The sequence below is a fragment of the Liolophura sinensis genome, chromosome 7 (assembly GCF_032854445.1).
Source record: "Liolophura sinensis isolate JHLJ2023 chromosome 7, CUHK_Ljap_v2, whole genome shotgun sequence".
In the NCBI taxonomy this organism is placed as follows: domain Eukaryota; kingdom Metazoa; phylum Mollusca; class Polyplacophora; order Chitonida; family Chitonidae; genus Liolophura; species Liolophura sinensis.
Window position 1 is genome coordinate 59,585,002 of NC_088301.1, and position 20,849 is coordinate 59,605,850.

Sequence of the window (20,849 nt, forward strand, 5' to 3'; positions counted from 1 at the left end):
TCAATATCATTCACATATATACATGCACTTTTTGATCAGGCCTTCGGATCAGGAAAAAGGCGTGCGTCTGATTTAGGGGAATTGTCAGTAACGCGCCAAAGTCGGTGGTTACATTGGTTATCTTTCCTTCACTGATGAATCTTGCAACTCGTCCTAAGTGAAGTGATCTTGGAATGACGATAAACCATAATGAAATGAATAACTCAACACCGATGAGTGCATATATTGTACAAATATATTAATGATTCTGTTTTTTGGGCTGAATAGAACTGCAACGTCATCGCATGGAAACACGGTCACTAAATTGGAAACAACGATGGTGTTTGGAGACAAATGAGTCCACTGTTTTGTCAAATTACACTGTAGATGATTTGCCCTTCCATGGGAGAATTGTATACATATTAATATATGCTACTTCTATATGTGTACTGAAAGTTAAAACAAGCAAACCTACACAAACCTGATTTTGTGATTTTGGCACATTATCAGTTTGGAAAAACAGGTATATATAACTTCGTGACACTATATCTTGTGATCTGGAAAAGCAAAATCTTTGAGAAATAATCAATATTCACAACCTTACGACAACTGCAGCCACGGTTGCATGAAAATACAAAACCGACGTTGCAGAAAAATTGTTATTAAAAACAGACCATTATTTCAGTACATGTGGGATGAACATTTGTACTTCAAAAACCGCCCACGCTAAGTAACTCTCATAAAAAGAAAGGTAAACATTAAAATGAACTATATGTCAAGCCCTATGAAAAATGTCCAGGTGGTTGGATTTATTTTAAAGATCATTTTGAGCCGAGCAAAACACATGAGGAAAATTGCATTGTATGTAGGCCTAAAGTTTCCGTGCGCAGTTGGTATAGGCCAACGTGTAGCTGCAGGATAGTGTAAGTCCGATAGGCATATAGCTCTAAGTTCCATGCGACATAAACAACAAACTTGCCTGCCCGTGCCTTTTTTGCGCAGTATAATATTGCAAGACGCCACAGTAGAGTGATGCTTAGTTATTAGATTTTTCTGGCCACGCGCATGCCATTTTCTGTAATCTTTATGTTGTGACTGTGAGCTGGGACATACCTCTCGAAATGCATCTCGGGATTGCTCAAAGCGCATGACGTCACGTAAAACACGGTGTGTGAAATTGACGTGGCAGGCGGAGTCTAAACTCGTTGATATTTCAGATCCTTTTCATTCTCCAGGAAGCCTGTCCAGCTGCCCGTGTTATCAAAATTTTGGACCTCACTAGAGGCGTCTTGATTGAAAATGGGGCTGACAATATCTAATTTATTTACTCGTTTGTTTAGCAAAAAACAGATGCGAATCTTGATGGGTAAGTTTATGCCAGTGTCTTCTACAACAACAACAACAACAACAACACCACCTTTCAGGTTTGAATACTGCTGCTCATTTTCTTAAGCTTCGCTTAATTTCTTTTCGACTTAATTAATACATCATCACTGGAAAGGCTGAAACTGTTGTGTTCATGTATTAATCTAAATAACAGAAAGCTTCTGCTTATGACTCATCTGTTTCGAATTTTATACTTTGACAAGTCAACAACTCACATAGGTGTTCCATCAGAAGGGGGGGAACGTAATACAGCTTGATGATTAAGTGGTTTTAAGTGACAGAAGGATAAACATTGTGAAACTTGTAATCGACATGCTGCCTGTGTACAGTGTAAAGTATTTGGAAAGTGAACCGGTCTTTCATTGAATTTCCTGCATTGGAAATCATGCCTCCGTTCACAGTGACAGATAGTAAAAACAATGAAAATGACAAGTAGAAAGTGTTACTTTGAAATGTTGTTTTATTGGTTGTGCAAAGCAGCTGCAACCTCAAACTTAAAATACCACTGTCCGTGACTGGGTGCTAATTTTACCATGGCTGCCCTGTTGTGGTGAGTGTAGTGTTGAGCATCCTGAAATGCAGATGTGACCTATTCCATTGTTATGCACTCTAAGTTCTCATAAAAACTGAAAGCATTGGAATTTTTTACCTTTCCTACATTAATATGTGCATTTTGTATGATATCAGTTTGTACAAACATGAAGGTGCATTCATCTCAGGTTTGAGCTGTAAAGTGGGAGTAACTAACAAGAGCCAAATTTTGGAAGAATTAGGTAATTTACTTCTTTTTTCAGACCCAAAAAACCGTATGAGCTCTGTTTTGTACCACATATTAAACAAACTGAATTAACATGTTTACTAATTAGTACCAACTGAATTGATGCCAAAACTAGAGCAATTTGGAAGTGATCAAAGTAGAATCATTAGATAGATGAAGGTGGGATATTTTTTATGCAACTGCTACATACATCACGTGGCAGGGTGTGTGATGCCAGATTATAGAGTAATCTGCTTTTCACCTTGAGCATGTGAGAAGTGGGAAAAGGACAAACAAAGCACACTGGACAGCAACCTCAGCCTTACAATACTCTGAAACTGTGTAGTTTTTGGACATTATTAATATAGTTAATGTACAATAAATTTTTTCACTGCTCCCATGAGTTATCGTGAAATCACATGATTCCAAGGTGAGCCATTTGAGGTACAATTTTACCCTCAGTCCCATTACATAAATGTATCGTAATGGGTAGAGTCAAATCGTCCCAGAGCAAAATCATGTAGAAATATTTTGTTCAAATTGGTGTGATCTATCTATTAGCAGGTGTCTAATAAAGCTTGATAAACACAAAGTATAATAAACTAATAAGGGCTGAGTAGTTAGCTGTTTAACGCAAAACAATGACTAAAGATCCTGCTACCAATGTGGTCGATGTGAGTTCAAGTCCAGCCCATCCTGCCTTGCTATCTGGGTGTACGTGGGAAGGCCTTCCAGCCACCTGTAGATGCTTGTGTGTCCCTAGGCTGTGCTCAGTTTCCTCCCACTGAAATGTTAATTGCCGGCATATGTGTAAAATATTCTGCGTGGTGTACTTGACAGATTTACTTTCCAGAATCTATGGGTTTTGTATAAATTTGAGAAGGCCAAATGCAGGGTGACGCATACATACAGACACTTTTAAGGTCTTGGATAAGCAAGTACTAAAACAACATATATTGAAATTTAATACATAGCACATTTCCAGAAATCAACATGTGTCAAATGAAATGTACATACCCTGATGCTGACTGTAGGAAGACATGCATGAATTCTTGCCAGATTTCTGCTTTAGAATCACAAGCAACCAGCTTCATGTAGTGACTTCGAAAAGTTTACTCTGACAGTGTCTTCCAGGGTCTACCTTCCCTCATCCATTGCAGCTCTCATGATCTTAGTAACTTAAGGTGATGCTTTGCTCCTGAGTAAACAGTTACCTGAGTGTAACTGGATTGACCTTATAATTTAGCTGACATCAAGTCACCTTACATTTGTCAATGAGTCCTCAGCAGGAGACCTGAGCAACCTGACGTTGAAATTACTGAAGATGTAGATTGTTCAGTGCTGAATGTTCTTCAAGTTAATATTTTGGTAAACTAGGTGTACAGACACCATGCTGTATGGAGATACTTATGTTGATCTTCTCCAGTATCTCTATAAAAGTTGAAACTGTAATAAATATTAAATTGAGAATAAATTTTACATCAGTTCTTAATCTCAGGCGAAGTGACAATGTCCTGCATAATAAATGACTCTAGGTCTGGGATGATTTGACCAATCTTCTTGAATGATTTGTCTTGGACAGTTATGCTCTAGGTTTACATAAGCTACACAAGTGTTAGGAATATTGCCACACACATCATTGACTTCAAAGCCACTTACCATCCCCTATAGCACAGTTCGTAGAGCATCAGCTTCGGGAGGCTTTAGATCCAGGGTCAGTTAAATTTAAGACCTTGAAAGAGGAAGTTGTACCTTCGTCACTTGGCATTCAGCATGAAGGAGATAGTGCAATGACTGGTTGACCCTTATCAGTATAATGGCTCGGGCAGGGCGGTTTTCTTGTCTTTACTAAGTCGTCTCCGTGGGGGAGCACTAGATAAAAGAGCTGTGGAAATCCGTCCTGCAACAAGGAAGCACACTACATGCACTCTGAGGACTCCTTCGTAGTCATATGACTGAAAAATTGTTAAGTGCGACATTAAACCCCAAGCACTCACTCTCTCAAAGCCAGTTAGTTAATGCAGGAATAGCCAAATCTGTCTCTGGGCTCTTCATTATCTTTGACAAAAGATATCCAAGTAGTTTTAACCCTCCCTACCAGTGACCTACTTTTTACTTTTCATTGAGAGTGTTTTTTTTTTTTTACAAAGTTTGTAATTCACCTTGTCATGAAAGTCAAATTTATGTGCTTAGGTCGAGTGTAAAGATGTGGCCATGATTAACGTTAATCCATTATGTTTTATTACAGTTGGTCTTGATGCTGCTGGAAAGACAACAATTCTCTACAAGCTTAAACTTGGTGAAATTGTAACAACCATACCAACTATTGGTGAGTACCTAATTTTTTCAGTACCAGTGTGACAGCTTTACCTTTCAGTCAGTAATGATGAGGTTGAAGATAAAATGCCACTTATAACAGCTGTACTGTCATCTTGTGTACAAGTTGTCTGTCAGCATCGTGAAGTAAATGTGACAGTTCAATATGGGCCCTCTTACCTTATATGTGGTCACAATATTTTATTGACAATTGTTTTTTTTTTCTTTACAGGTTTTAATGTGGAAACAGTAGAATACAAAAACATTAACTTCACAGTATGGGATGTTGGTGGTCAGGACAAAATCAGACCTCTATGGCGACACTACTTTCAGAATACACAGGTTTGTTACAGTTTGCATTTCTTAATTTTGGGAACTGCATCATGTTCAATATGCAAGAGAACCCATCCAATTAACCAGCCCACACACACACACCCAGCAGGAGAAGAAAATGTCCTGGTTAATTGAATAATAATAATATCATAGCTTTGATTTAAAGCAAACTTCATATTTGTTTTTTTTTTTACACAAGCTTGGCTTGTTTCCATGCCAGAATACATTTTATCTTACCTTTTTTTATTTTCAGGGCTTGATATTTGTTGTTGATAGCAATGACAGGGAAAGAATAGTGGAAGCTAAAGAGGAACTAATGAAGATGGTATGTGGATATTATGTTCATATTATATACTGTTTTAGACTCATAGTTTGAATATAAAACATACATTTTTATCATTGTATTCAGATTTGGATCGTTTGGGATATACAGACTGCCTTTAATGTGAAGTTTGGCCGGCCATTGCGATCGTAACTCCAAAAAGTTACTATCTTTTAGAGGGGTTTACAATCCCTCCCTGTGCTAGTGGACTACAAGGCAGGTTCACATTGTAGAATCTTAAATCCAGTTTAAAAATCAGCATGTAAATGTTGTGTGTGCTTGAAGAAATCTCTGGTGCTGGTCATTGCGTGTATTATAAATCACGTCAAGTTTGAAACCCAGGCCTGGGATATGAATTCTCTTAATGTACCATTTTTTTTTTTTTTGAAGAACTCTGCTTGAATAAAAGTAAATTTTATTTCTTGGAATTGGTCTCCAGTTAATACAAAGTGAAAGAAAAAATATTTGCAGATAGAGGATATGTTTCTGTAAATATACAAACGTTTGATTTTTCAGCTGAGTGAGGATGAATTGAGGGATGCTGCCCTACTTGTATTTGCTAACAAACAGGATTTACCTAACGCTATGCCAGCTGCAGAATTAACAGAGAAGTTAGCCTTAAATCAGCTACGAAACAAAAGTGTGAGTAACGTATGCTGTTTTATCTGTGTCCTACATGTATAGAATATGACATTAAAATTAATTCAGTCATAATTGTGAAGGGGGTGGGGTACCTGAAAGAAGTCCTTGGCTTAATCAGTGAGTGTGTTGCCCATGCTACAGACAAGAGGCACTGGACCAATAAAGGTTGAGTATTTTTGTGTAATCTCTGGTTTGGACGCTGCCTGTGACTCATCAAACCATTTCGGAATTTGAATGTTGTAATGCATGTTAAATTTTCTTCAGTAAACAGTCAGTTTCATGGTACTCTACCAAATGACTAAAAATGGATGAAATGCATCAGTATCAATATTTTATGTACCTGTATTGCTTTGGTTTATCACTATGTTTTGTCTGTTACAACTTTTTTCCTTATTTTTAGTGGTACATTCAGTGAACAGTCAGTTTCATGGTACTCTACCAAATGACTAAAAATGGATGAAATGCATCAGTATCAATATTTTATGTACCTGTATTGCTTTGTTTTATCACTATGTTTTGTCTGTTACAACTTTTTTCCTTATTTTCAGTGGTACATTCAGGCCACATGTGCTACCCAAGGCACTGGACTTTACGAGGGACTGGATTGGCTGTCGCAAGAATTGGCCAAACGGCCATAAAACAAATCTGTACATTCATTGTTTATGTGTAGCATTGTAAACTATGGTAAGTGTATTAAGGATGGGGCTATTTCCTCAGTGAGCTGTCCAAATTGAAAACGTGGACATTGTGTTGTGAAGTCATGGGAAATAATGTCGGTGAATTCTTGCTCTATACAATATGCAGCAAAAGACTGATTTGAAATTTGAATCTGTCAGCTGCAGTATTTGGCTGCTTATACAAGAAAAAGCAACAAACTCTGTTTCATTGTGTTGATAGCTAAGTTGTTTGGGGAAACTATGATTAGGGTTGAAAGACAGCATGGAAGATTGACATCTTTACTTTGACATCATTCCAGTTAATTAAGGTAAGAAAGACTCATCCAACATGTGGATTGATTTGGTTATCAGTACGTTACATCTTTGTATCCTCATCAATACTCTGCATCTCAGATGATGGTCTGTGTCATATTTCCAGCATTTAGTTTGTAAGCCAAACCTGTACTTCTCCAAAGCAACTGTAATTATGTTGGGTTCACCTGAAGTTGTTATATCCTGACAAAACATGTCCATATGTTTCTGGGGAGTGTGTGTATTTGATTTGATCACATTATAGGTATTGTAGCCGTATGTTTTGTTTGTGGCCTTATTCTTCTCATTTGTAAAAAGATGTATTTAACTGTATTGTGGTACTGGTCGAGCTTTCCTTTCCAAAGCTTGGTCAGTTCTTGTGATGTTTTACTATGATGTCTACAGATTACAGAAGAAAATGTGTGATGTGTTTCCGAAAGCTTTCTAAAATTATACTTTTGGTGAACAAGAGGGCTTATTAATAAGATCTGCTGAATGAATGGGATTGATATGAGACAACTGATGCAGTTTTTCCTTCTTGTGACAAACATATTACATCGTGTGTGTGAAGGATGAGTAATATTCTACAGTGGCTCACAAGTCAATTACAGACATATGCTTTCATAATAGTTTTGTGGACTAAAAGAGAAATATGACATGCCCTTGTCTGAACAGTGTATGGGGGGGGATAGGATAAATGGAAATCGCACCTAGATCACAGAATCCAGCATTATTTAGGTGCCCTTCATGATACAGAAATGTGACGAGCAGTACATAGCACATGGTTACAATATTTAGCACATGCATTGCTTAGATCATGTTGACAGATGTATAGCACATCTTCTCTTCTTGAACTGGATATTTTGGTGTTATTGTAAAAGACAAAAGAGTGTTCATTTGAAATTTTGGCAAAACTTGCTTGTGAAATAATTGAATCATATTGCATCTGCCCAGAAATGTGTATTTCAAATGTATTATTACTCTCAGAGAAGCCTTAAATGACCAAAATGTGAATATATACAACATTAATTACTGCATCTTGTTAACACATTTTTGATAACAAGAGCAGCTGCTTCCAAGTTCATAGTTTCATGTGTAATTTTTTTTTAAGCTGTATTTATGTATATTGGAAATTTCACCATAATGGTCAAAGCTTGTTATATCTCGGTTTATATTCAAGCAACTAATAAAAAGTTGCCAGAGCTCATCAGCAAACTTTGGCAAGATTTATTTATTCCACTTTGTTGTATTATTAATCGACTTGAGACTGTGTCACTTCAAACCCCACTGCAATTAGGTTATTGCATCTAGTGAACGGCTATTTCAGATTGTATATTTTGTGTAGCTCTGGGGGGTAATCTGTTGGACCCCAACAGGGGTGTTCGTCTGTAAAAACCTCCCAACCCATATTGCTGTCAATAAAGAGGGTCAGATATTTCAAAATATTTCCATTTTTCAAGTCTTTCTTAAAGTTTTCATGTGCCATGTTATAAGTGTGTGGTGTGTGTTCGTAGCACACTCCACAATCATAACGCGAATAAAACCATTGAAAACTCAGAATAAAAACTCGTGGGATGTCACCGTGTTTCAGGTTGTAGCTGCAAGATTATGATTGAGACGTAGGACTGACACATGAAAAGGAGTGTCCCATTCATGGAGGACTGACACATGAAAAGGAGTGTCATATTCATATAGGACTGACATATGGAAAGGAGTGTCATATTCATATCAAACTGACATATGGAAAGGAGTGTCATTCATGTAGGACTGACACATGAAAAGGAGTGTCCTGTACATGTATGACTGACACATGAGAAGGAGTGTCCTGTACATGTAGGACTGACACATGAAAAGGAGTGTCATATTCATATAGGACTGACATATGGAAAGGAGTGTCATATTCATGTAGGACTGACACATGAAAAGGAGTGTCCTGTACATGTATGACTGACACATGAAAAGGAGTGTCATATTCATGTAGGACTGACATGAAAAGGAGTGTCATATACATGTAGGACTGACACATGAAAAGGAGTGCCGTAGTCATGTAGGACTGACACATGAAAAGGAGTCTCATATACATAATATAGTCGCTGCTATATTACCATCTACATGTATTCAGTATGTACATGTACTCACGTCCTTTGCAACGGATCACCATTTTTGTATATTGTGTATGTCCAAGCATGACAAGTGAGAATTACACATTGGTTGAAACCATCTTCTGAATGCATTTATACCACATCAAGTGTATTGATGTACAGTACAGCTTTATGCCATATCACATCAAGTCATCGAAATTTACTAAAGTCCGGTTTCACCAATATTTATTTATATATAAATTCCTACAAAATCACAATATTTTGGTGGGCATAAAAATTGCCCCACATCCCTAACAACAACACTGCAAAAAGCAATAAATTATCAAGCCTGATGAATCAAAAAATCAAAGTGCTTGTAAGCTCTGAGAGAAAAACTTTAATCCGAGAATTGGTACGTAAATGAAAAGTACATGTGTTTTCTATGCGTCCGTGATACAAAAGCAGATTTGAGCTCAGATATGACACAAACTACTCAATATCTCATAACTACAGATACTTTAGACTATCACTATTAACTTCAAAAAAACATGATTTGCCAACATGATTTCCATGAAACCTTACGTTTCTCAACAAAGAATATTCCCCCGTTAATTTTTCACTAACATTTATTTATTTAATGCCTTCTCACTGATTTATATTCAGTCCTCAGATTCACACAAAAACACAATTGAATTGTATTCTGTCCTGGGCAATGATTTTATTGTTACATAATTAACTGTTATTCCCTCAACAGTAAAAAAGAGAAACAATACACACTCTACATGCATTTCAAACATTTTTAGTTCGTTAAACGCACATCCTTTGAAACTGTTGGAGTCTGATCTATACACAGAAAGCAGTAATTGTAATAACCCTTTAATAGACAGACATTTCCACACTTTCACAGTTAACGCCTTACATGTGACGTCATACCATGACTCGTAACCAATGATGCAAACTGAATTGAGCACAAATGGTAATACAAGGAAAGTGATTCAGTCAACGTTTGACAAATTGCTCATCCTTGAACATTATCAAAAAAACAAAAAATCTAATTATGCTTTTTCTGGGTTGTATTTATACTGACCTGAAATTTAATATCACTAGTTTTTTATTTGATACCCTATTTTTACACCAATTATTGTATGTCATCATGGCCTGTATTTATGTTCATGAAGACTTTAACTCTGCAACCAACCCCACCTCAACCCAATCAAGTTTTGCCTAATACTGATTATGTATCTTTAAAGTAATAAAATATGTAATCAAACATAAAATTTAGCAAAAATGTTTACAGCACTGAATATCAGTATATGTAAGTACATATATTTCAAAAATGAAAGATATGAAGCACAAATCATGGGTAACTGGATGATATAAAATGAACACAACTACCTAGGTCTGTAGGTAAAGTGTAGTTGAGGAAAGCACCTGAAAGTATTATCATCACATTGTACTGACATAGTTGACATTAGGCCATTACACTCCGCCCATACAGACATACTTGATTTCCAAGTATTCATCAATGCCAAACTTTCCCCCTTCGCGCCCTAACCCAGATTCCTTCACGCCGCCAAATGGAATCTCAACACCAGAGACCACGCCTTCATTGACCCCCACTATCCCCACCTCCAACTTTTCTGCCACCCGCCATATCTGGCTCAAGTCTTTGGAGTAAAAGTAACCTGTTGAAACGAACACAAAAAGGGATACAAACTGTCATAAATTATTTTCATAACATTCTAAATAATGCTCGTTACAAAAAGATTTGAGACCATTGGATGTTGCCCTTGTAAAAACACAACAGAGATATATAAACTGGCTTGTCTCCCCTTGATAGCTTGGCGCTTAAGCAAGACATTCTTTGTTGATGTGCAAGGTCCAAACCACAGGGTCTGGATGGTAATGCATGTGGTGGCAATTTCAGTCAATTGGCATATCTGTCCATATGAACAAATTATTAATCAAATGAGTACCTTGCCCCAAATCAAGAAACATCTTTCCAGAGTATCGTAGAAATCTTTAAATTTTTGTTTTAACCATGTATAGGTACCAAGAAAAATCACAGTTTACACACATTCGCTTTTCATGAAGAATGTAATAATGGGGCCAATGCATACATTACAATAATATTGAGAACTGTACTTTAACCATACCTGCCAGACCAGTGTTAACTGAATTTGCCACAGCAAGGGCCTCCTCTTCTGTCTTAAACCTGCAGGTAAACAATGACAAAGAGAATCCATTTATTAAGAATAATGTAATAAGGGACATTTGTCTCTATACTTTGGAAAGACATGTAAAACAAATACAGTACCAGTACACATAATACCAGTGATCCGATTAAAACATTCTGCCTACAGTATGTTCTGTAATATTTGGTATGATGTATAAATATTTGTTCGACATTGTTAGACAAGCTTAATTGTACATGAATGAAGATGAATTCCTAAAAAGGAAATTTTTACAACAATATTACCAGGTACATCAAATTCACAATGATATAAAACAGAGTTTGTACAGATTTCAGAGTTTTATTCACAAACATGTATTCATAGCAAATTCTTTTCTGGAGTAATGATTATGAGCCTTGTGGTCCTTAAAGTATATGGTTTCAGACACATTGCACGACACATAATAGGCATATTGTAAGAAAGCCGTCTCACTTGACCACAGGTGCTACTGGTCCAAAGATCTCCTCCTTTAGGCACCTCATCTCGGTTGTGACGTCACGCAGCAAAGTTGGCTGGTAAAAGTTTCCCCCCTTTTCATGGAATTTCCCACCAGTGACAACTTTAGCACCTTTAGAAACAGCATCTTGAACATGCTCATCCACCTGAGTAGGCAACAATTTTTTTTTGGTCAACAGTTCAGTACAATATCCATGGCATCTCTCCACAAAATGCCATCAGTTCAAGTGTGAACATGAAATACATTTCGTGAAATCATACTAACTGAGGAAGCATAGCAATCTCTGTCCGAAAACATAGTGCTATAGACAACTTCTGCACTCTGATATATATCCACAGTTGACTGACTTCCCGTCTTTTCATCACCTGTATCACAGAACTGCTTATGACCTTACCTTGGTGAGAGCGGCCTTGTTTATCAGAGGTCCCTGGGTGGTGCTGCCATCAAATCCATCACCGACGACTAACTCTTTCTCTATGGCTTTGGCAAACTTGTCCACGAACTGGTCATAGATGCCTTCTTGTACCATTATCCTGTTAGCGCAGACACATGTCTGACGATTGAGAAAACAAACTCTCTGTATACAAGGTTCATCAGAAGTGGAATTACCCAGGACTATTTGAGGGTCCAGATCAAACACAATTATGGCACTAGAGCACTGTTACAAATGAGCTCAATAGAGAGATGTTCATCTTCCAAGTCCAGTTTCACGAAACCTTTTTACTTTTAAGCAACATCTTTACCATGCTATAGTAGAGAACAACTTAAGGGGTTTTTTTCAAAAAACTACTCCACAATCCATGTTGGACCAAAAAAAAACAAAAAAAAAAAAAACACTACCAGCAAAAGCAATTTATACTGAACGTAGAAAACTTCAGGAAATCACCAGAGGTAAGAAACTGACTGATCGTCCATGCAATACAAACCTTGCCCAGGAATCTGCCCTTCCATGGAAACTTGTGTACTTTGCATGCAAAATGGTTACATCAACAAAATTGTGACACTAAATCAACCTTTTCTACCTAAAATCTCAGAGAAAATTGAACTGGAGAATGACAACCACTTTTTGTGAGAAATATGATGTCATTTAATTATGGTTTCCACATAAGCATACATGTTTAATATTTTGATTATACGCACACTAATACTCACTAAATCTTTTATCTAAATTGGTAAATCTGAAGTTTGAAGCCTAGATGGATAAAAATCCTCCAATGAGGCTTACCTGTCCCGAACATCTAAATTTGCACGCCATAGCACCTGTGATGGCCATGTCCAGGTCAGCACTGTCAAACACGATAAATGGAGCATTTCCCCCTAACTCTAGTGACACTCGCTTTACTGTGTCAGCAGACTGCTTCAGAAGAATCTACAATGTGAACATATCACAAGATATACAAGTAATAAAGACACACAAACAGACAAAGAGATTTGGCAAACACAATGTTTTCTCTGTAGATACCATATCTTGGTAGCAGTACTATCCAAATATAAAGCTTCTATCTTAACTTACAATGCAAGTAACAAAGGAATGGTCATTAAAATGGATAACTTTACTTTACAAATGCAAACAAAAATCAGTTTATGTTGTAATTAAGTGTGTGTGATATTTTTTATTCTGAAATGTGCAATAAATGTACTTAATGCAAGATATAAACCATTACACTGAGTTTTACCTTTCCTGTATTGGTCGAGCCTGTGAATGAAATAGTGGCCACCAGGGGGCTACTACACAACACCTTGCCAACTTCAGCGGATTTAGTTCGAGATGACGTCACAATGTTTACAACACCTGGAGGGAATCCTGCCTTGTCTGCCAACTGAAAAAAAATATTGATGAATTATCCATCAAAAGGTTAGCAATCTTAAACAAAATGCATCTAGTAATGGTTCCACTGGAATTCCTTTTCTGTATTCATTTAAACACTGCGTTCTATTACAATGCTCTGGCATTATATTTTGACAAAAAGTATATTTGATGGAATTATTGAAGGCATCATCAGTGAATGATTCTATTTCTGAATGTAACATTAACACACTTTCGACAGCATCTTCAGGTGAGTTCTTTACTAAGCATCCATCTTACCTCTGCTAATGCCAGGGCGGAATAAGGCGTGTCCTCAGCAGGTTTGATAACAGTTGTGCAACCTGCAGCAAGAGCTGCACATGCTTTTCTGGTTATCATTGCATTTGGAAAATTCCACTGAAAATGAGAACATAGTGTACTTAAAAACACATCAATGCTTAAGAGGCTTAATATTTAAAGGAGAAATGCCTTTATTATCATACTGCATGTTCTCTAGACACAATATTATTGCTATGTTAGCTTGTGAATCGCATTAAAAAACTAGCCTATTATTTTAACTAGTTCTACTTAAAACCATTAAAGTTGGGCAGTCTGCCTATCTTTGTCAGGCGCGTGAGTCCTGGTCGTGTGACGACGATCTGCCCTGATTATGTATTGAAATGCCCTGCAAAGCACTGACAAATTCCTGCATTAGGCCTACCCACTGTGTGCTTTTCCTGAAGCTATTGTATGAATTAATCTATAATCACCTCTACATGCACACCTCTTAATTTGTAACCTGGATATCATAAAAGTAAAACAGTTTTTCAACAAATATTTTGAAAGATGCCAGGGTTGTATTAGATCCTGTAAAAGCCTGTACAGCTTAACAATTGGGTGATACGATGACCGATTTTTGCTCGCACACTGAGCCTGCGGGTGAGATGTGATCGGAGCTAGAGGCCGCCCTGAAGCATCGTAGCCAATGTAAGGCCTTGTAGCTGTTGTAACATTTTTTCAGTCACATGACGACGAGGAGTCATTAGGTGTGTGTACATATATAATGTCTTCCTGTGGTAGGGCGAGTTCAAGTCCTGCCACCACTGATGTATCATACCGAAGAAAGATATGACACCGCACATGACACCCCACCCGGTCATATTATACTGACAAAGGGCCAACCAGCCATGTTTCTTTTTTTAACCTTTCAGTGCTGAGCGCCAAGCAAGGCAGCAACAGGTACCATTTTTAAAGTCTTTGATATGTCGACCAAACAAGATTGATCCCAAGGTCTCTCGACTTCGATGTGTAGATTCTAACCATCAGAACACCGAAGCAGTCCACAAGTCATGTTGCTATGCATAATGGTTGCAGCATTAGAGGAGAGCATAAATACAGAAGAGGACGTAACACAACTGTCAGTGAAATCTAGTTCTAGTGTTGAGAAAACTTAGTAGCCTGGTAAAAATCGTGATAAGCACATATTACAGCTCACTGTTTACACAAAAGCTTCAAATGATGAATATACACTTTCATTTACCTGTATTTCTTTATTTAGTTTATTGATATGCAGGAATGTAAAACATTTATGTTATCTACATGTAAGCATGTCCTAACACTTACAGGTGTGATCATTCCTGCTACCCCAATGGGTTGTTTTAAAGCTAGCAATCTCCTTGATTTCATTGGAGTAGGGATCACATCACCGTACACCCGTCTGGCTTCCTCAGCATACCACTCAGCAAAGGACGACCCATAATTTACCTCACCTAGAGCCTCAGCAAGAGGTTTACCCTGTTTGAAAGACAGACAGACATCTCATTCTATATGAGTTACCAGCACTTTTGTTTTCACACAATCCAAACAATGATACTTTACAAGCCTACACACAATGGTATGATCAAAAGCAAAAAAAAAAGATGCTTACAAAGATTTATCTTCCTGTATGAGATTAACATGCATATTCAATCAATTACTGAATTTACAACTGTTCTCTTAAAGTAATAGTTTGTTTCATGATGTATATGTATTTTATGTTAAACGTGCCAAAGATCTGAAAAATAAACAATTACATATGATATATCTGTTAATGACCAGGAAATGCATCAGTAACATATTGCAAAATGTCAATTGCAAATTTTTAATGGAATTTATTCTAATTACAAACAAAACACTGTTGAACAAACCATTTCGGCTGTTAACAATTTTGCCAACTCTTGTTTGTTTTCTTCGATAAGGTTGAACAGCTTTCTCAACAAAGCACTTCTTTCCTGATGATCAAACAAAGAATAGTTTTCATTACCTGTCCATATATAATGACATTATAACATATACGTTCATAACAGGCAGACATCGGAATAATCACAATTTTCATAATAATTCCAAAACAACAACAACACTGGTGAGAGGTAAGTTTTAATTTATTCAATATATTTGATTGGTGTTTTACACCGTACTCAAGATTATTTCACTTATATGATGGTGGCCAACATTATGGTGGGAGGAAACCAGGCAGAGCCCACCATCCGCAGGTTGCTGGCAGACCTTCCCACATATGGCGTAAGTATTAATAGCTGTGAGCATTACACATGGCTCATACTCTAACAAACGTCACAGTTTGGTTATGACATTACAAATGCAAATACAACAAATCTGGTTACATGTTTGTAAATGTTAAATAAATTCTACAATACTAATAATGCTGATCCACTGATAAGATACCTTGGCAGTCGTGTCCTTCCAGGTCTGGAAAGCTTTGTAGGCAGCATCAACTGCAGACTGGGCCTCTGCTTCCCCCATATCAGGGACTGTGCCTAGCACAGCACCTGTGGACGGATTCACAACTGAAACACCACAATGTAAGTGTGTAGCAATAAACTGGAAAAATACAAACTGTATCACTATTAAAATCACCAAAATAGAAAGACATGCTGAGTCAATTCCAATTCATAACAATACCATGACAATTTATACTACGGGCTTTGAATCGCCAAAGGCACCTATTCAATACCTGGCAGTCACAAAACACTCAGGATTTTTAATGTCAATGGAGAAAGTATTTGTTCTACTGTCTATTTTGAAAATAATACATGATAAAGAATAAATGTGAAGCTTTGCTGTGAAATTCAATTTTTTGTGTAAAAAAATGGATAATTTCTCAAGAATTTAATTTTTGGTGGATGCCTACGAGAGCAATTGGACAAGCGATCAGATGATCAGCTCACCCTCAATAGTGGCTCCAGAATCAGCTGTGACCCATTTCCCATTAATGTAAGCCTTGTCGTGGAGAAAGGAGCTAGCAGATCGCACTCCTTCAGCAGCAGCTGGCACCCGATCCATGGTCACGCGAATCAATACTGGCCTCACACTTTTTGGAAAATGCAAGAGGGATGCTAGTGGCAGCCTGGAGCACATTAACTGTCAAAACACAGACAAAATGTCTTTGATATCTTCGCCTTCACCACACATTCTTTTTGTTTTGGATTTAACAGAGCAAATTGCAAATGTGAAAATATTTGATCAAACCTAAAATTAGTTAATATCAATTAAGTTCAATTGATGTTACATGCACACCATTATGCAAAGAAAATTCCACATATTTTACCATCACTTAATCTAATAAACAGAGCCTTTAAAGTGGACCCATTGGTACATCATAATTTTGACATAATTTGGGATGGTATCGTAAACTTAAAAATGATTGTTAAACTCATTTCAAAATGTTTGAACTACAAAAACTGACCCTTCAGTTGTAATCAGTTCAAACCAATTCATTTTTCAAGCCTTATGTAATCCATATTACTGCATGTGATTTCATCTGCATTTGAAGGTTAATAACACTGTGCAACTAGGGCAAGATTAGAATCCTGGAATTAAACTGAATTTTATTGCGTTTATCATGCAAATATTTAGACAAATCGGTATTAATTTGATGTCAGGTAAACTTTTCCTGACACTGGACAATCACAATAATATGTGATCCCTTATTTGCAAATCTGTTTCATAGCATACCATTATTCTTTAAGTTATCCTACATAATCCTAGTTAACAATTGATTCCCACTGACAGCAGCCATCACAATTCACTGAGATTCTGATGTGATTCAAATTCCTGCGAATGCCAGAGTACTGTTGCACATTTAATCTCAGAATAATAGATACAAACGGACTATGAATGTCATATGAAAGTGCATTTGTACATTAATGCATGGTAGTACATCTAACAATTCTGACGCAACTTGAAATCTGTCGAGCAAGTCAGACTATACTTCTTTCCAGTATAGAGAAGCTATAGTTTAAAGTCTAAGGTGCATAATACATGTGGTGAATATACAGGCATAAGTCTCCTACACAGAACATAAGAACAGACGTATTATGACTGCATTCCAGGTTGGGGGTGTGTAACATCAGTCAGGTCTGTTTCAAACATGACAGATATGTCTGCATTTGTTGATTGCACTCCACTTCGATCGACCTCTCACTCTGGAATTTTAATTTACACTACTTTTATAGAAATGATCAGGTTAAAAATATAGCTTGTCTAGCATGGTATGTGTTGGAATCATCTGTACAACAAACTCAGGGTGACATTTCGATTAACTCAACTGTGCTGTCTTCGATACCCTTGCGTACCGGCACCAGGCTTAGCACAACAGTTGTCAATTTTACACAGGACCTGACACTCGTACGTTGCTTGAATCGTAACATGCATGGCGCTAAGCCAGTTAGTAAGAAACTGTGGTGATTTGGTACAATGGGTACATAGTTGAACCTAATTGTGCCCAAGTCAAAAACTGTTCACACAAACAACAACTGGAATGGTTCCGCGAGATCTCCAGCACACTTACCCCATACCAAGTGGCCGCCATCACTGCCGTGGCAGCTGTCAGGCTGGTATACCGACTAGTTCAAGGCCGCAGATTCGGACCTCCTTGCGTTTGTACACACCGCTGATTATCATACGACATATTTACATAACTGTCCATGGTTTAAGGCACATGCTTTTACTTTCGCTTAAGTTTCATTTTAATCTGTCAAACATTACGATGTACATGTAATGTTATTCGAGTCCTATCGCAGCTAAGCCTGATTTTTTTTGTCGTGTTATGTTGCACAGTCTTATTAATTACTTTAAGGTCTGCCCTTCATAGAAAATGCATTCTTCGCCAAGTTCTGGGTGTCATGTGCGTCCTCTCGCAACACCATTTTGTAAACTGTTGCAGTAAATATCAGGCCTTCAATTTCCTAACAGAGCACTGTGCGCAAGCCATTTGAAGACGCACAAAAGGCACGGCGTAAAGCATTTCATCAATATATAAGAAACAATCAGTAACATGCTTTCGTGGTACTCGCGCTTTCGTTTGATGACCTCTATCAAAACGAATCTGATCCCAGATTCTGGTTATCAATCTGCTAATGCTACAGTATGTTCAACAGTAATTCTTACTTTTATTTTTGAAGTTGCCGCTTCGACTCTTGTACTCAAGGTCTTCATACCACAAAAATCCATGGCGCAATATGTTATGGCAACACCATATTATGCAATATAAAGGACACAGTTCTGCTTTATATATGGCATATATCATATTTATACTATGCTCGCGTTTTACGTTTTTGGTACCTTTCAATCATTCATCCATGAGTCTTTCTTCTCTAACTCGTCTTGAACCTGCTCACTTGCAAACCGTATGAGGAACTGTCCATGACGTCAGTCGGACACGCGCCATGACGAATGTGACGTCATGTAACTGCCTCCGTCGCTGCCGGGCCGAGCTAGATCAGTGCATTGCAACATTGTTATACCTTGAAACTATGCTCAGCATTGATACAGTGTTGGGAAACGATGAAAAGCGTGGGTGGATGTGGACGTGTGACCTGTAGCAATATTATCAATCAGTCCTTAATTATAACCTAAAGCTGAGATTCCTTACATGGGGTAGCGGTATGCGGTACGCGGCAAAAATCGAAATAGTTAAAATAAGTTGCAATGATTCCATAGGTACGGTCGCGGATCCGTTTTTTCATGCGGAAACGTATACGGCAAAATCAATCGCACCATGTAGCGATCGGTGCGGTATGCGTTTTCAAAACCGGACAGGGTATCCCAAGAAATGACGTCGCTGGTGGGGTGTTTCCCCGACACGTGGTCGGAACTTGTTTGAATTGTTCTCTGGTTAGACGAAAGTACTGTTGGAATTTTTCTCCATCCAGCTGCAATTCCGAGACCAAGTTTTCGGAAAGCTCCCTGCTGAGCTCTTTGCCGCAAAATACTGTGGACCCACCATCGGTGTTTTCTCTTTTTACGCTTCTTTAGTTGCAACAACTTATATGACATTGCTATTATGGCAAGGTCTGAATCTTGCTCTAAAGCCACACGTCGTGAAATGGAGGAATGCGACATGTTTGCTCTGATAAAAACGCACCATGAATGAAAGAAAACGCATAGGTTACCGCATAAATGGAATCAGAGAAAGCGCATACCGCATGCGTACCGCGTGCCGTATACCGCAAACCGCATACCGCGTATATGGAATCTCAGCTTCTTTGTTTCGTCCGAATATATAATTAAACTACATTATATATTAAAATGATTAATGAAGTTACATCAATTTTACATCATACATTCATCAATTTTTGATGCAAAGAAGCTATGTATTCTTCGAATCTAACGGGGTCATATGCAGACTTCATGTGTATAGTATATCAACACGCGGTCGCACATAGCTGCCACACTATATATATGTGTGTGTGCATAGCATACATTGTTCGTCCGATGCAGGGCATACATTTTTCCGAAAAACGTTTGTCATGCAGCCAGCGGGAACCCACAAACACTGAAAACCTACCGTAAACGTTCGATGAGCTCGGCGGATTCGTCAGTTTCAGTATGAAAAACCCTACGCGCAGAAGTATATGTGTCAGCTATTAATGTCAGATATGAATCTCACCTGGTGTTCCTTATCCCTTTTGTCTGCTACTCCCCAGGTATACCTACAAAGTCCACTACAGTGCCGCACAGGACACTGTATTATACATACTATGTACACACATGGATCTGATCTGGTGCTATAGGTCCTACAAATACGTGTAGATATCACAACGTTTGACCCAGAAAAAAGCTGTTGACGAGCTATATACTGTATGTGTACTAAAGCCGTATCAGTCTAGCTTCTACGTTGGATAAGACAATGTGCTGTATAGCATGACAATGCAGAATTTAGTACGGTTAGTGTAAGAGAGTAAAGTGTATCGCAAAATGTTTCGTCAGACATATTAATTGGATGTTTTTATCCAATATATACCAAATATATTCATGATCCGTGTACCACAGAGATATATCTCTGACTAGTGTACCACATTACATACGTGGCGCGTGAAGATGCAGATATATTTACTTGCAAGATCTTTGATATATGCTGATGAATGCCATGCATGTTTTCTGTGAGGGAATCTTCTCTGTTTGAATTTATTTACTTCAATGTTCTTGTCAAAATCCTCTACTGACAACACCATTCACATATCCAGTGATTCGGGAAGATTAATTTCATTTAACAAGAAACTATTTCCACTTATATATTTTGATTGCTTCT

General features: G+C 37.7%; 2 protein-coding genes across 5 annotated transcripts; one reads left to right on the forward strand and one right to left on the reverse strand.

Moving 5' to 3' along the window:
• The first annotated feature begins 1,146 nt into the window (after positions 1-1,146).
• LOC135471539 (ADP-ribosylation factor 4) lies at positions 1,147-8,148 on the forward strand. Its single transcript, XM_064750806.1, has 6 exons — positions 1,147-1,345; positions 4,371-4,451; positions 4,671-4,780; positions 5,025-5,096; positions 5,610-5,735; positions 6,284-8,148. Exons 1-6 carry the CDS (start codon positions 1,279-1,281, stop codon positions 6,371-6,373), a joined length of 546 nt encoding a protein of 181 aa, XP_064606876.1. The 5' UTR covers positions 1,147-1,278; the 3' UTR covers positions 6,374-8,148.
• Positions 8,149-9,166: 1,018 nt separating this feature from the next.
• On the reverse strand, positions 9,167-20,225 carry LOC135470139 (succinate-semialdehyde dehydrogenase, mitochondrial-like). Of its 4 annotated transcripts, none has more exons than XM_064748909.1 (12): positions 20,208-20,225; positions 16,486-16,678; positions 15,983-16,104; positions 15,448-15,531; positions 14,885-15,055; positions 13,562-13,678; positions 13,152-13,295; positions 12,701-12,844; positions 11,870-12,028; positions 11,451-11,620; positions 10,941-10,999; positions 9,167-10,469 (listed from the first exon to the last, which is right to left on the reverse strand). In XM_064748909.1, exons 2-12 carry the CDS (start codon positions 16,673-16,675, stop codon positions 10,264-10,266), a joined length of 1,566 nt encoding a protein of 521 aa, XP_064604979.1. In that variant the 5' UTR covers positions 16,676-16,678; positions 20,208-20,225; the 3' UTR covers positions 9,167-10,263. The 4 variants fall into 4 exon arrangements, with proteins under 4 accessions (XP_064604979.1, XP_064604978.1, XP_064604977.1 ...); XM_064748908.1 differs by lacking the exon at positions 20,208-20,225 and adding an exon at positions 18,881-18,939; XM_064748907.1 differs by lacking the exon at positions 20,208-20,225 and adding an exon at positions 18,108-18,136.
• Positions 20,226-20,849: the final 624 nt, after the last annotated feature.

Excerpts from the sequence above, each read along its gene's own strand:
- LOC135471539 (XM_064750806.1), top strand. The coding sequence starts at position 1,279 with ATGGGGCTGACAATATCTAATTTATTTACTCGTTTGTTTAGCAAAAAA. Across the intron at positions 4,452-4,670 it reads AACAACCATACCAACTATTG|GTTTTAATGTGGAAACAGTA; the intron begins GTGAGTACCTAA and ends TTTTCTTTACAG. Across the intron at positions 5,736-6,283 it reads ATCAGCTACGAAACAAAAGT|TGGTACATTCAGGCCACATG; the intron begins GTGAGTAACGTA and ends CCTTATTTTCAG.
- LOC135470139 (XM_064748907.1), bottom strand. The coding sequence starts at position 18,128 with ATGGCGGCCACTTGGTATGGG. Across the intron at positions 16,105-16,485 it reads TTCTGGAGCCACTATTGAGG|TTGTGAATCCGTCCACAGGT; the intron begins GTGAGCTGATCA and ends GTGGTGTTTCAG. Across the intron at positions 11,000-11,450 it reads CCAGTAGCACCTGTGGTCAA|GTTTAAGACAGAAGAGGAGG; the intron begins GTGAGACGGCTT and ends GTTTACCTGCAG.